Source organism: Phasianus colchicus, chromosome 14 (genome assembly GCF_987193195.1).
Source record: "Phasianus colchicus chromosome 14, bPhaCol1.hap1.1, whole genome shotgun sequence".
In the NCBI taxonomy this organism is placed as follows: domain Eukaryota; kingdom Metazoa; phylum Chordata; class Aves; order Galliformes; family Phasianidae; genus Phasianus; species Phasianus colchicus.
This window is the reverse complement of record NC_143449.1, coordinates 3970085-3985405: the sequence shown is the minus strand read 5'-3', so window position 1 is coordinate 3985405 and position 15321 is coordinate 3970085. Positions and strand designations below refer to the sequence as shown.

The following is a 15321-nucleotide window of genomic DNA, read 5'->3' as shown; positions in this document are numbered from 1 at the left end:
CCCTCTGTCCTATCACTATTTGACCATGTAAAATGTCAGTCCTGCTCCTGCCTATAAGCTCAAATACTGAAAGGTCACAATGAGGTCTCCCCAAAGCTCTCTTATCTCCAGTCTGAACAAGCCCAGCTCCCTCAGCCTGTCTTCATAGCAGAGGTGCTCCAGCCCTAAGAGCAGCTTTGTGGCCTTCTCTGGACATGTTCCAACAGCCCCACATCCTCCTTGTGCTGGGGACCCCAGGCCTGGTCACAGTACTCCAGGTGGGGCCTCACGAGGGCAGAGCAAATGCAGACAATCCCCTCCCTGCCCACTGCCAGCCCTCTGTTGATGCAGCCCAGGTCACTGTTGGCCTTCTGGGCTGCACATTGCTGGCTCATGTCCAGCTTTACACACACCAGGATGCTCAAGGCCTTCTCTGCAGGGATGTTCTCAAGGAGTTCTTCCCATCTGTACGTGTGCCTGAGATTGCCCTGACTCAAGTGCAACATTTTGCATTTGACTTTTTTGAACCTCATTAGATTTTCATGGGACCACTTTTCAAGCCTGTCTAGGTTCCTCTGGATGGCATCCCTTCCTTCTTGTGTCAACTGCACTGCTCAGCATAGTGTCATCAGTAAATTTGTTGAGGATGCACTGAACTCACATGCCACTGATAAAGATGTTGAAGAGCATTGGTCCCAAGACAGACCCCCTAAAGGACACTACTCATCACTGGCCTCCACCTGGACACAGCATTGCTGACCACAACCTCTGGCTGCAAACATCCAAACAATCGCCTTCAAATCCATCTCTCTCCAATTTAGATATAAGAATGTGGTACAGCACCACACCAAGGGCCTTGCACAAGTCTGGGTAGAAAACATCAGCTGCCCTTCCTTTGTCTTCTGATACTGTCACTCCATCACAGAAGGCCACGAGATTAGTCAGGCACAATCTGCCGTTGGTGAAGCTGTACTGGCTGTCTTGCACCACCTCCCCACCTCACATGTGCCATAACATCTCTTCCATGAGGATCTGCTCTGTGATCTTTCCAAGCTCACCTGCAGCTCCCCAGGTCTTCTTTTCTCACTTTCTTAAAAATGGGAGTGATATTTCTCTTTCTCCAGTCACCAGACCTGACAGCCACATCAGCCAGTTCCTTCAGGACCCTTATCCGTGTCATCAGACTTGTACACACAGTTTCATGAGACAGTCTTGAACTTTCTGCTCTCTTACAGCAGGAGAGACTGTTCTCCCAACCCTGCCCAAAGGTTCGGGGATGTGAGAGACGTGTTTGGTGAGGTCACAGTACCCATGTGTGATGTCATACTCCTCCATGGACTAAAATTTCTTGCACAAGGTGATAGCATGGTTGGGGGCAGTTGTTAAATAAAAGGGCTGAGATGCTGTTTCCATGTAAAGAGCCACCACGGATACAGTCTAAGGATCTTTATGTTCACACTGAGCATAAGGGATATGAGCATTTGCCTCTGGTTTTGCACATCTCCCTCTCAATGGCACCTTTTGGACTTCTACTGATAGAAACAGGGCTATCTTCTATTGACTGGGGTGTAAGCACCACCTAGATACTACTAGTGCAGCCATTTGAAGATGCTAAATGGTAGCATCATTACCTAATGCTGAAGCTGTGCCAAAGAGCTCCTGATGCCAGTACAGAGCCTGGTCTTCCACCTTTCAAGCTCATAAAAAACTTCCGAAACAGTGGAAGCACCTTGGAGGGTACAAGTAGAGAATGTGTGAGTACAAAAGCTTCTCTAGAACCACAGAACAGTGAATAAGAGTTTTTATTCTTGCTTTTGGCCATAAAATGAACATTTACAAACAATAACTAACGTCTGGGTCTGACACTGCCATCTTGTGAGCTTTCAGAAGTCTCCACAAGGTGGGCTCAGAGATCTTCCACTACACGCTTCTGACGTTTAAGACACACATTTCCCGGAGGAGCCTTCTTCATTCCAAAGCACACACAGGGTTATGCTCTGGGGGTCTCCTCTGAGCTCTGCCCAGCCCTGGAGCAGCTGTATGGCTGCTCCTTTTGCTTTCTCTTCTTCATCAAAGACAAAGTGAATATAGAATGCGTCACTGTAAATCCCAGGCCCTATTAAATCTCTCTCCACCACCACATTCTCCTAAACAACTACAGCTGTTGAGGACACAAAGCGCGAAAAGGACCAGTGCTTTGAAAGGAAGTGCCTGAGTGCCCTGGGAAAGCAGAGGGTTTCAGACTGCAAGAAGCTGGAAGGAGCCACAGGAGGCTTGTGCAGCTACTATGCCTCCCTCACACTCTGCCTTCAGGCTGTGGGACCTGTGTCTTGGAACCCCTATGAGTGACTCTCAGGTATCTCAAAGACATTTTGCCCCAGTAATCTGAGAACAAATTAATCAGTTCAAAGACATCATCTAGGTGTTTAGCAGAGCTTTCCTCCCAGTGCTCTATGATTTAAATTTAGCAGCACCTTGCCTGAAAAACACTGTATTTCACACAAACAAAAGGAGAGAAAAAAATCACACCACATATTGACATCAAATCTCCCTTTTCAGCTAAGCAAAATTTTCTTTCAAGATTTTAGGCCATAGCTGATGCTTCCGATAAGCTTTAGGGCTCAACTGTTTAAAAGCCCACACATCACAAAACTCCAGAAATAAACATATTCATGAACAGTGGGAAAATACTACCAGGTAATCAAAGAGTTCATGTATTTCTGCATCAGCTCTTGAGCTTTCAGGGCTATGTTTCTGTCTGCAGCAGCACTGGGCTGCCTAGCCTGCAGATAATGCCAACCCTGCAGCAAATGCCAACATGCAGATAATGCCCAGCTTGCAGATAATGCCAACCTGCAAATAATGCCCACCCTGCAGATAATGACATGCTTGTTTCCATCGTCCTTGGCCTAGTCAGTGCAGGCAGACAAGATGTACCTGAGTGACCCTGTGTTGCTCAAAGGCAAAATGTTCAATGAGCAATTCAGTAAATAGATGCACTTCACCCTGACTGCATACCTTAACCTTTCTGTAATTGTAACCTCTTTTCTAGCTACCTTTTCTAGCAGATTAACAGTCATTTTACTAATGAAAAATGCTAACCCTAAAAAGCCTACAATTGAAAATGAAGTCTCATGTTCACAAGCAAATAATCATCCAGAATGTATTAACTGTTCTCATTTGGCTCCAGGAGTTTAAAATCAAAGTTTTTGGAGATCTGGCAAAGTGCAAAAATAGCACTCTCAGGTTAACTGCTGTGACTGCATGCTATAAGACAAGGAGTAAAACATCCCTATAGTGCCACATCAAAATCCCTGTGATTATATTATGAAGGAGGTTGTTTACAACTGGAGAAGCACTGCAAAGAAGCTGTCAATTTGGAAGTTTGTTGGTACTTGGGTAACATCTCCCCATGGAACCTCTGACGACATTTCTGGATTTTTGATCCACAAAGATCTCTACTTTGGTAAGAAAAACCCAGATGTGGCCTGTAAAAATACAAAACTGCAAACTGTTATCTATGCAAAGGGAGAATCAGACCAAGCACCCATGAAGACTACCAAAAGTTTAGAGAGGTCATAAGCTGGGCCCACATCAGTACACAGGAACATGTCAAATTCAGTAAAACCTGCAAGCAAGTTAAAATTAGGTCAAATTTATTTGTGTGCCTAATTGTAGATTGAGAAGCATGGCTCATTCTGGCAGACATGCTTAGATAACAGGTTTCTTTAATCACAAGCCTAGTTACAAAATCCAGTCAGAAACCTCACCCACCAGGCGCACATCGTGCCCAACGCCTGGCAGTGCACAGAGAAACCAGCACAGCTCAGCTCAGCACGAAGTCCCACCGATTCACTGCCAGTCACCCAAAGACGCCCAGCAAGTCACGGGGCGCCCTCAGCAGCACGCACTCCTCCACACTTGAACAGGTTGCCCAAGGAGGTTGTGGATGCCCCATCCCTGCAGGCATTCAATGCCAGGCTGGATGTGGCTCTGGGCAGCCTGGTCTGCTGGTTGGCGACCCTGCACACAGCAGGGGGTTGGAACTACGTGATCATTGTGGCCCTTTTCAACCCAGGCCATTCTATGATTCTGTGATACCTGCCGGCCTCATCACGGCTACACGTGTAGAAGAGCGGCAGATTTCCGAAATGCGCCGGGACAAAACATCAGGGCAGATCTCGCCTTCATTTTAATGAGGCCCTCCCAAACCGAACGACGCGTGCAGCACCACTGCTGCCACATGAAGGACAGACGCGGGTCCGGCAGTTCGGCGCGGTGAGAGCGGGGGAACGAAGCGGCAGCGCGCGAGGAAACGGTGCCACCGCTGTTCTCACCCGCTCCGTTCTCCCGCTTTCCCCACGAGATGGCGACGCCTCCCAGTGACCGCCGCGAGGGGAGCCGGGAGCGGAAGAGCCGCACGGCACTTCCGCCGGAAACCGGAACTGGAGCCGGAAGGGGAACCGGAACTGGCGGGGCGCGGCGCGTGCCGGTGTCCTGGCACGGGTGGCAGCGGTGGCGCCGGTGAGTGGCGGCGAAGTCGGGCCTCGCCCTGTTACCGGCGGCGCGGGAGAGAACGGGAGCGGGCACGGCCGCGGCGGCTGAGGGCGGCAGGGCTCGGCTCGGCCCGGCAGCCCGGTGGGACCGCGGGTGAGAGCGCGAGGTGCGGCGGGCGCGTTGTCTGCCGCCACGCTTAGCACGGAAACAGTGGGGTGCGCGTATCCCTTATTGGTACCTACAGCGCGTCTCCTTTCCAGGAACAATGCTTTCCGAAAGCAGTTCATTCATGAAGGGTGTGCTGCTGGGAGGAATCTTCTGCGTAGTGGTCACGCTTCTTGGACACGTTAAGATCGGCCATGGAACCAGAGCACGTCATCACGAGCACCATCACATTCAGGCTCCCAACAAAGAAGAAGTGTTAAATCTTTCAGAAGATGAACGACTGGAGCTCAGCCAGAGCATCCGCGTTTACTGCATCGTCCTCGTGAAACCCAAAGACATCGGGCACTGGGCTGCAGTGAGAGAGACGTGGAGCAAGCACTGTGACAAGGCAGAGTTCTACAGCTCTGAGAATGTTAAAGTGTTCAATGCTGTAGTCCTCAACACAAATGATATGTGGACAATGATGAGAAAAGCTTACAAGATAACCTATGAGCGTTATAAAGATGAATTCAATTGGTTCTTCCTCGCCTATCCAACAACATTTGCTATTATTGAAAATCTCAAGTATTTCTTACTGAAGAAAGACCCTGCACAGCCTTTTTATATAGGCCACACTATGAAATCTGGTGACCTGGAATACGTAGATGGTGAGGGAGGAATTGTCTTAAGCATTGAATCACTAAGACGACTCTCACGCGTTTTTGAAGACTCTGACAAATGTCCAGAGCAAGGCGGAATGATTTGGAAGCTTTCTGAGGATAAACAACTAGCAGTATGCCTGAAGTATACCGGAGTGATTGCTGAAAATGCAGAGGACTCTGAAGGAAAGGATGTTTTTAACACCAAATCAGTCAATGCTCTCATTAAAGAGGCAATGGCTAGTCGGCCTGAGCAGGTGGTGGACGGCTGCTGCTCAGATATGGCCATCACTTTCAATGGGCTGTCTCCCAACCACATGCATGTGATGATGTACGGCGTTTACAGGCTACGGCCCTACGGCCACACTTACAGCGATGCGCTCGTCTTCTTACCCCCTGCAGGCTCAGACAATGACTGACTTCCTTCAGAGAGGAGATGGGACCAAGGAGGCAGCTGTTCTCATGGCACGCATTTGTACAGACACTCAGTTTTCTTATCCGATCGTACTTGCGTACATTTTTTGCACAAAGATTTGGTAAAGCTCTTGATTTTAAAAGAGAAAGTTTTCCTTTCACAGTCTTTTATACAGGAACGATTCTGGCTTTTTGACAATGCTGGAATGAACAATAAAGGAATTGTTTGGGATAAAAGGAAATTAAGTTTATGGGGGGGAGGGGAGGGCATTGTATATCTTAGTATTTATTAATGAAAAGTCAAAAGAACTTTAGTCTGCTATAAATATATTTTTGCAAGATTTTGATTCTCTCAATTCTTCCAGACACTTCCGGAATGTCTTTATATCTTTTTAAGATGTACCAATAAAACTGACTACAGATTCAGTATGAAAGACCAACTTTTATGTGATTTCCTTTATGCTGAAGCACAGAGCAGCTTGAATTATACTGGTTAGGCAGCCCATAGGTGCACCTGTTGCTTTACGTACAATCTCCTAACTCAGAAACAAGCTAGCAGGAAGCAACTGACAGAAGAAATCTATTAAGTTAATGCAGAATAGTATTAAGCAACCTTTAGACTGCCTTTCTTAATCTCACAAAAGAACAAGATAGCTACATTTGAATATTAGCATTACATAAATATTAACAGGATCAAGTAGCCTGTTAGCACAGAAGTAATTGTTCATTTAAAGTTGTTAAATAAGAATATTAGAATAAAAGTCCTATTTGTTTTCAGTGTCAGAGGTGCTAATAGTGTTTACACAGAAAAAGTTGGTTAGCTATGTATACAAGCATGAAGTACAGCTCTATTTACAGACATTTCTGAACAGTAAGCTGCAGATAGATCAACACTCAGCCTTTCTTTGTTCACAATGCCAAACACATTAAGTGCACAAAAAAAAGAAAATGTACAGAACTCTCAAACACTTTTTTATGTGCACTTGAAATCTCAAGCTTTACATGTCACCTTATCACGTTCTTTTTTTCCACCAGTTACAATTAAGTGGCAATAAGCAGCACTTTGGTGTGTTTCCTCCATTTACAATCCACTTACCTGACCCAGACATTACAAAGGCTTAAAGTGGTACCACCTTGAGCTCCACTGGTACTACATTACTACAGAAGAGCTTAGAGGATATAAGGTTAGTCTGTTGAAGAAAGCTGTGCTATCTGTAATACTTGATCGTAGCTTTAGCTGCAGTGGGGAAGGAAAGGTTATGAAAGAGCTAATCCAGAGCTGATTAGTAGCAACTGTATTTTGTTCTGAGCAACATTTTTTATTAAGAATGGCACCAAGGCAGCTACCACAGCTGTTTCAGAGGAGACTTAGGGACAAGATGGAAGAAAAAGCAAGCCACAGGACTGACTAGCTCATTTTATACACAAAGGAACCACTGAAGCACAAACTGATTCCCCACAGCACTAACAAATTAGTGAAGTTGTGGCAGAGCCTTTAAGATGTGTAATTATATCCACTATTACTCTGAAAAGGTTTGAGGTGACTCAACTTCTGTCTGCAATATAGTGGTGTAGGATACAAAAATTATGGTAGTATTACATGTATACTTTCAGATATACCTTATCATTTTCAAAAGCAGTCTTGTAAATAATTTTACAAAAGTAATTTAAGAGTAGCACATGTTAATACTTTACTCTCTTGTGTTGTAATTTGATTTCAGAATTAGATTGAGAACACCTCTGCCACTATCTGCTGTAAAGGTCACAGAAATGAAACGTGCAGAGCACTGCACACAAAAACCAAGCCCTACCATTAGTAAAATATGAGTGTTAGAAAAGAGACTTAAAATATTAATAAATACTTCCAGAGACAGAGTTATGAACAGTAGACCTTAATGTTTTCTTAGTTTATTAAATAATTCCATGGCACAGTGTGTTTTTCCATAGACACAGCTTTGGGTATGCAGTCACTGAACAAAGTGGTGGATTACTCAGACAAACAGTGCTCTCTAACCACCTGTGCAGGTGTACCTGTGTAGCAGTGTCCAGAAGCTCCCTTTGATCCCTTTTGAAGCTCCACTAGGCTCTAGAGCTACGTTTTCTACCGTGCCTTTGTTGAACAGTGATTTTGTTTCTGTTCCTAAAGTAAGGTGCAAACAGGGAGTAGTGCATCAGGCACCAACTGGCACGTACTCCATTTGGAGTATGACCACCACTGCTGTAAATGCCACTGTAAGGAGAGTGATATCAGTGTTGGTAGCTTGAAATTTGAGCTTATATATATTCTTAAGTTATGATCTAGGATAGAAGAATTTATAGTCCACATATGACTTTATGTTCTGAAATCCTATATATAAGCACTTCTTCAAAAGAAGTGTTCCTGAAGTAAAATACTAAAGTTAATGCTGTTAATAAATTAAGTTTAAAAAAAAAAAACAAACATTTCTCCACATTCAGTAAACAGATAGGCTAGTGAGATGGTAAACGGTAAATCAGAAGCAAGAAATTCTGAAGTGTTTTGGAGGTTTTAGAAAGTGTACTAATTATATTTCACATACATTTTACATTACTGCTTTAGAGGAGCATTAAAATGTAAACATTCCTTGGCTTTTTCCTCCTTTTCGTTTGAAATTCTACTCACAGTCCATGCAGGATCTTTCCCACCAGATACCTTCAGTGACTGAAGACTTGGTTTAAGACAAACCAATTAAAAACTGTAATAAAAAGAAATCTAGAAAACTATAGTAGCCTATCAGCACTTTTGCATTCACTTGTTTTATTTAGCATTGCCACAGAACAAAATAATTTGTACATTCAGTCACATTAAAAACGAGGAATTACAAAGCAGTCCACATTTAACCTAAGTGCATTCCCTTGGAGTAACACAGTTCCTTTTGTTTCACTTGTACGTCTTCATATGCCAAAGACCATCATTTAAATAGTGGATATTTTCAATACCAATCCCTTTGTTGACCTTCTCACTGTTGAACAAAAGCACAGAAGTATTTGGTTAATGTTAGAGCAGTACAAAACACCACATTGGAAGTACAAACTGTGCCTGTAAATGCAGGATGGGCTAATAGGAAACATGTCAGGAATAAAGAATTTGACCTCATGGTTCCAAATGTGTCACAGAATCAAATGCAGGTGAGCCGCTTTGCTTTTAGCTGCAAGACACCTCCTACTAATAAAGGACTACAAATGCTAAAATAACATGACAAGGACTTGCAGCATTTTATATACAGATTTTTCCTATATAATGGGAGTCAAGTGAGCTCTTCAAAATGATGGTTTTGTACATCTGCGTTGGTTTTGTGCTCATCTTTCTTTCCAGTTGATGAACTCCATGGAAAAAAGATCTATTTTTATCACAATGAACAAGACAAAACAAATCATTCTAGGGCAGAAAAGTTTAAATCCCCTGGGAATCAAGAAGGAAAATACCTCTGTGTTAATTCCAATAATGCATCATATATTATAATGTAAAATGATCTAAATAGTACTGTTTCTCAATTTTCTGCTTTAGACACTATCACAGAAATCAGCACACAACTGCACAGAGCAACATCATTTCCTTTTCCTCTCCAGTTTATGTTCTTCCCACAGGAATACAATATTCAAGTGAATTTGAAGTCAGGATTAGGAACACCCAGGCTTTCAATGACCACAGCACATCTCTGCAGATGTAGGATGGGACATAGGTAGTCACACACTCCTCCTCTCAACCTTTTCCTCGAGTCCATCAAAGGCACCACAAATAATTCAGAGAAATAATTATGCACCGTGTACAGGTCCAGGCTGCTGCAGTGCCATTCTACCCCTGTTCACTGGAACACACCCCCACCTTTCCCCTCTGCTTTCTTTACTGCTTATAGCAACACAGTGACACAGTAGAGAAGATGACAATCCAACTGAGAATTATCCCCACAAAGAGTGATTTGTTTTCATCAGAACCAGCTTTGTCACCCACACTACAGCTGGGTGGGGCTGGAACCAAAGCAGCTCAGATCTACTTGGGCTGCTTCGTAAGATGGCTACAAGATCATCATGCTGCAGGATGTCACAGAACTTAAGATTACAAAAAAGTCCCATCTCCTAATTCTGGATTATTGGAATGCTAAGAATAATCTACATTCTTTTCAGTTTTATGCTTCCTTTTCATTTCACTCGTTGTTTACCCCCGATCAGATCTCTATAACTCACAAGAAGCTTAGCTAGCAAGGATTTTAGGCAGGAATGCTGTGTGTGGGTCCAAGGCAAAAAAAAAAAAAAAGAGAGAAAAAAAAAAAAGAGAGATCAGCTGGTCAGCCAAGTACCAGTAGGACTTCAGCCTCTGCTGTCATTACATGAAAATAAATAAATAAAATCACTTGAACAATTTTAGCTTGCTCAGATCCAAATTCCATTCTCTTGCCCAGCACAGGCAGTAAATACTCAGAGGTACTTCTTTGTTCAGCAAAATCTCTGAGAAAGTACTATCAGAGCATAAGAAATACTGACATTGAGACACCACTGAAGTTGTTCGTCTTAAAATCTATATTCACATAAAGTAACTATTTTGACTCCATTTGGTGAATAAATAACTAGGAAAGACACTCCTTGCCTCCTTCTCCCAGCTTAATGTTAATCAAACAAATGAAAGCTTAAATAAATGCTACACATAAAAGAAACACACTGCAACAGTGATTCAATAACCTTGACAGTAGAGCTTAAATTACAAACTAAAATAGAAATTACAACATGGGACAAGTTATATTTCATTTTTTACAACACTTACATGTCATCAGCTGACATCTTCATGACTCCCACACATAATGCATGTTGTTTTCCCTCTGCCATTATTGCCTAAAAATTACCACTAAGGAAAACAGGGTTTTTTCGTTTGTTTTTTCAAGTTATTTCCAAAAAGTAAAAGCAGTAACAAGAAATAGGAGGAAATCACTTTACAAAAAAAAAAAGCATCAAACTCCCTAGTTGAACTTTTGTCCCTTCAGGAATTGTAGGGCACTAACTCTTGAAGGTAGGCAAAATAAACAGCTGAATCACACTGCACAGAATGTAAAGCATACATTTATGAACTTCAAATAACAATTACAAAACAATCTCCCAACACCACTTTCCAGATCTCCCTTCACATTTAACACAGGTGAGTCTCTCCCATTTTGGCAAAATGCTGCAGCTACACATGGGGCCATTTTACATCACACTGTACAGAAGAACTGAGGCATATCTGAAGAAATCTAGAAGATAATGGAATCAGACATCCTTCTCAAAGCTTGTCAGCATGTAATACTGAGTGTGCATCTTTGCCAATCACATCTGAATAGCAACAACAGCTGTAGAGGTTGGCATTGATGCTGAATCTGTTAGAATCATAGAATGGTGGGACCACAATGATCATGTAGTTTCAACCCCCTGCTATGTGCAGGGTCACCAACCAGCAGACCAGGCTGCCCAGAGCCACATCCAGCCTGGCCTTGAATGCCTCCAGGGATGGGGCATCCACAGCCTCCTTGGGCAACCTGTTCCAGTGCCTCACCACCCTCTGTGTGAAAAACTTCCTCCTAATATCCAACCTAAACCTCCCCGTCTCAGTTTAAGACCATTCCCCCTTGTCCAATCACTATCCAAACTTGTAAAATACACTCCTTTCAACTACTGGAAGGCCACAATGAGGTCTCCCTGAAACCTCTTCTCCAAGCAAAACATGCCCAGTTCCCTCAACCTTTCCTCATAGGAGAGGTCCTCTAGCCCTCTGATCATAGAACCACAGAATGGCCCGAGTTGAAAAGGACCACAATAATCATCTAGTTCCTTTCTCAGTAATGCATTCATTCCCTAAGAAATGAACTATGTTCTTCTATAACTAAAAGAGATAATTGCTTTAAGGAGGCAGGAGAAAAAATTAGTTTGTACCTCATCTCTTTCTGCAGTTCTGCCTAACACCAGGAGTTCCTATTTCCCATCTAACCAAGCACAGCAGGAATAGTTAATTTCAGGGTGGCTCTGAAACATCACAACAGGAAAAAAAAGAATTAAGAACAACATGAATCTTTCCAAATAACATTCAAAGCTTGACAAATCTTCTCAGATTTACTAGTTATCCCATGAACTAACTAATTAAACACCAAAGCAATTAAGTTTATGACCAGCTGAGAACATACACACACAAATTTAACTTAGCAAGAAGTAATTCCTAATTAAAGAAGGATACAACAACAGTATCAACGGCAGCAGGGTAAAGTTTTGCTCCAGGAGACGTCAGGCCAGGACACATTATATTAGCTCCACTTAGTACAAATTTAATGGCTCCTTTATCAACCTGCTGATGTGGTAGAATAAATGGATCTAAGAGGGGAAAGATACAGCATTACAATTAATACATTAAGATAACAATATGAATCATTCATTATCATACTGGGGGAAATAGGTGTATAATGTGCTGCATGGGCAGGAAGGCTTAGAAATAATTAGCAGCACTCCTGCTGGGCAGCACTGTCCTGAAAAAACACAAGTACTGTTTTTCCTGATTAAATCTTTGTTCTGAGAACCAAAGGCTGGGAATCTCAGAACCAAACACAGGCCTATCCTTCCTGCATGTGCACAGAGCCCTTATAAAAACTATACCAAGCTGCCCCAAAAAAAACAATCACTGAAGTGACTCTAGAAATAAACACTTCAAAAGTAAGAGGACCTATGCAAATATGCAAAGGCAGACAAAGTTCATGAATGTCAGCTCTCAAAGGCATTCTCCAAGTCTGTGCAACAGCACAAGGTTGTTCAAACATGGTTTTCAAATCCAGATCAACATTTTATGGACAGCCAAAGCCATCCAAAGCAGCAACAGAATGGAGCAGAACAGCAACAACAGAAATAAAGTAATGCAAAAGATTATAATTTAAGAAGTAAAAACCACGCAGTGTAAGTTCTAAAAGGAGATGAGCATCCATTGCATCACTGAACTGCTGGTTAAAGACTACTTTTGCAGTAAGAACCTACAAGTATTTAAAGGGTTGAAAAAAAGGCTTGAAACAACAAAGATAGGGTAACAGGAGTAACAACAAGAAATGTAGACTCCAACAGAAAATCACTCTGCACAAAGCCCCACAGGAATTCTGCAATGCAATACCTAAAAAACAAAGGTCAGATTACTTAACATAGAGAATTACATTTATTTTGGAGAAAACAAGCCACACAGATACCTGAAACAGCAACGTAAGTGCAGCTGGAAATGTATAATGCATCTTTAAGATCTGTAACGTTCATGTGCACTGTATAAGTATTCAGTTGTACAGAAGTCTTCTTGATTCCCACACTCACCCCTCTGCTCCCACCACCACCATCCTCAGGGAACTTACATTTGTGAAGTAACCTTAGCGTTGGGTAAAAAATCCCTTCTCTTTGTCTGAAGAACAGCAATTCTCCATTCACAGTGAGGATTTCTATATGTTCATGACTGCAAGATAAAAGAAATGTAACTTTAATAACTAAATCAGTTGTGTTGTAAATTAAATGCGTCACATATTCTGGTCCATCTTGGCAACTGAGGATAATTAAGGCAGTCAATTGTCAGGAAAATTTAAAAATATCAGATCCTTTCTTCTTCAATAATGCCTTCATGCACTATTCCCTCTCAAAAGTTCTGCACACAAACAGCTGTTCACAAAAGCCAGCAAAAATATCCTATCCTCTATTAAGAAAAGTAAACCAAACAATATATGGGAATCCAAAATCAGTAATAGTAATAAAAACAACCTGGAAGCTATCTAAACAAGTTTGATTTTCTCAAGCCATAAAGCTGAATGCTTCCCTTCAACAACAAGGTTGTCACCATACAGGTCAGATGTTTGCCACCAAGCATTCTCATTTTCCTCCAGCATCTTACAAGCATTCTTTCAACAGCACGATGAGCACACACAAAATTTCTGGCTCGGTTATAACATGCACTGCTATCTACAAGAATGGACTTATGCTTTTTAGAAGCCCTAGGCCATTCTCCCATAGAAAGGAAACATGTACATAAAGCAACACAAGCACGTTGGAAGCAGAGGTTAAAGAAAAAGGAACTTACCATCTTACTATTTTGACGGGGTCTTTCTTTGGCATAATTTGGTTTAGCCATGGTTCAATAACAGGAAATTGATCTATCAGTTGGTTCTTAATACCTTTAATAACTGAAGTCTTTAGCTGGATACAGTTTGATACGTTCTCCTTTTCATCAAATCTGCCAAGCAAAAACATTTCAGAAACACAGAATCCGCTGCCCAACGACGCAGCACTCACAGGGCATTCTTCGTTAAATATATTCGTGCCCAGCTTTGAGGTACGGCCTTACACGGGCCGTGACGCCGGCCTTGGGCGGGGCAGACAGGGTTACCCCAGCAGTGTGAGCGGCCCACGGAGCCCCCAGCGCCCCGCAGCGCCATTCGCCGCCTCGCGGGGCGGCTTTCGCTGACAGCAGCACCGCTCACAGCCTCGGCCAGCCGCGCTCTCACAGAATGGGTTGGAAGGGACCTCAAGGATGATGAATCTCCAACCCCCTGCCACATGCAGGGCCGCCAACCTCCACATTTAATACCAGTCCAGGCTGCTCAGGGCCCCATCCAATCTGATCCCGCAGCCCCCCGCCCGCGCTCTGCGTTACCACAAAGTTTCGACAACGCAACGCCCCAAACTGCTTTTTCTTTTTCTTCCCCCCCTTTCCTCTGACACCAAGGGTCGGAAGGCGGAGCGCGGGATGAGGCTGAGGACGCACACAAGGCGGCCGCAGAGTCCGGGGGGAGCGCGGCGGGCCTTTCCGCACCGCCCGGCCCCAACGCTGCGGCGGACGGAGCGCCGGGCCCGGCCGAGCGGACCCGCTGGGCCCAAACCGGCATCCTACAGCCGGCCTCCCCCCGGCCCCACTCACTTCTTGAACATCCTGGGACGGTGGGCGCCGGGCGAGCGAGAGCCTGGGCCGGGCGTGGACCGGCGGGCGCGGGGCGGGCTGCCGGGCCTCCGCGCTCCCTCACACGAGGTCCCGGCCCTCCCCTCCGCGCCAGCCGGAAGCGCCGCGCGCTTTACGGCCTGTCGCGCCGCTCCATGACAACGGAACGCGCGCGGCGTCACGGCGCCGGGCGGGACTACAACTCCCAGCAGGCAGCGCGGCGCCTCTGCGCATGCGCACGGACGGCAAAGCGAGCTGCGGTTGTCGCGCTGCGCGGCGGCTGGTTTTGTGCCTCGTAGCACCGCCGCGGGGGGACCGCGCTCACCGGAAGAGCAATGTGCTGCTCACGTGCTGACACAGCGCTCTTTTCCGAGATGTTTCACAATCACAGAGCCGGAAGGACTTCAGGACGTCCCGCAGTGCGAGCCCGCAATGCAGTTCCGTACAGCAGTGGCACAGCATGGGGTCCATCAGTCTGAGTATCTCCAAAGAACGTGAACCCCCGCGTCTCTGGCGGCTGTGCCACCCTCACGTGAAGGTTTTCCCTCATGTTTGTACGGAACTTGTTGGGTTCCAGTTTGTGCCCATCGCTGCACACCTCTGAAAAGGACCTGTGCCCACCTACTTCAGCCCTGCCCTTCAGATGAGCATCCGTGAGGTGTCCTCTCAGCCTTCTCCTCTGCAGGCCCTGGCCGTGTCCTT

General features: G+C 44.5%; 2 protein-coding genes and 1 long non-coding RNA gene across 8 annotated transcripts in view; 1 reads left to right on the top strand and 2 right to left on the bottom strand.

Annotated features, from left to right (window-relative positions):
* The window catches only part of LOC149915975 (uncharacterized), a 471330-nt gene extending 470032 nt beyond the window's left edge, over positions 1-1298 (bottom strand). For 3 of the 6 annotated variants that reach the window (XR_016470937.1, XR_016470940.1, XR_016470935.1), the window contains exon 1: positions 1038-1298. This is a non-coding gene — a long non-coding RNA (uncharacterized LOC149915975). The remainder of the gene's footprint in view (positions 1-1037) is intronic. The other 3 variants (XR_016470938.1, XR_016470939.1, XR_016470936.1) reach the window with 2 other exon arrangements.
* Positions 1299-4396: 3098 nt separating this feature from the next.
* C1GALT1C1 (C1GALT1 specific chaperone 1) lies at positions 4397-6488 on the top strand. Its single transcript, XM_031602744.2, has 2 exons — positions 4397-4503; positions 4737-6488. The coding sequence occupies exon 2, from the start codon at positions 4742-4744 to the stop codon at positions 5696-5698; it is 957 nt and encodes a 318-aa protein (XP_031458604.1). The 5' UTR covers positions 4397-4503; positions 4737-4741; the 3' UTR covers positions 5699-6488.
* A 1959-nt stretch (positions 6489-8447) lies between these two features.
* On the bottom strand, positions 8448-14761 carry MCTS1 (MCTS1 re-initiation and release factor). Its single transcript, XM_031602745.2, has 6 exons — positions 14602-14761; positions 13765-13917; positions 13052-13149; positions 11908-12041; positions 10471-10538; positions 8448-8674 (listed from the first exon to the last, which is right to left on the bottom strand). The coding sequence occupies exons 1-6, from the start codon at positions 14610-14612 to the stop codon at positions 8593-8595; spliced, it is 546 nt and encodes a 181-aa protein (XP_031458605.1). The 5' UTR covers positions 14613-14761; the 3' UTR covers positions 8448-8592.
* Between the last annotated feature and the right edge of the window lie 560 nt (positions 14762-15321).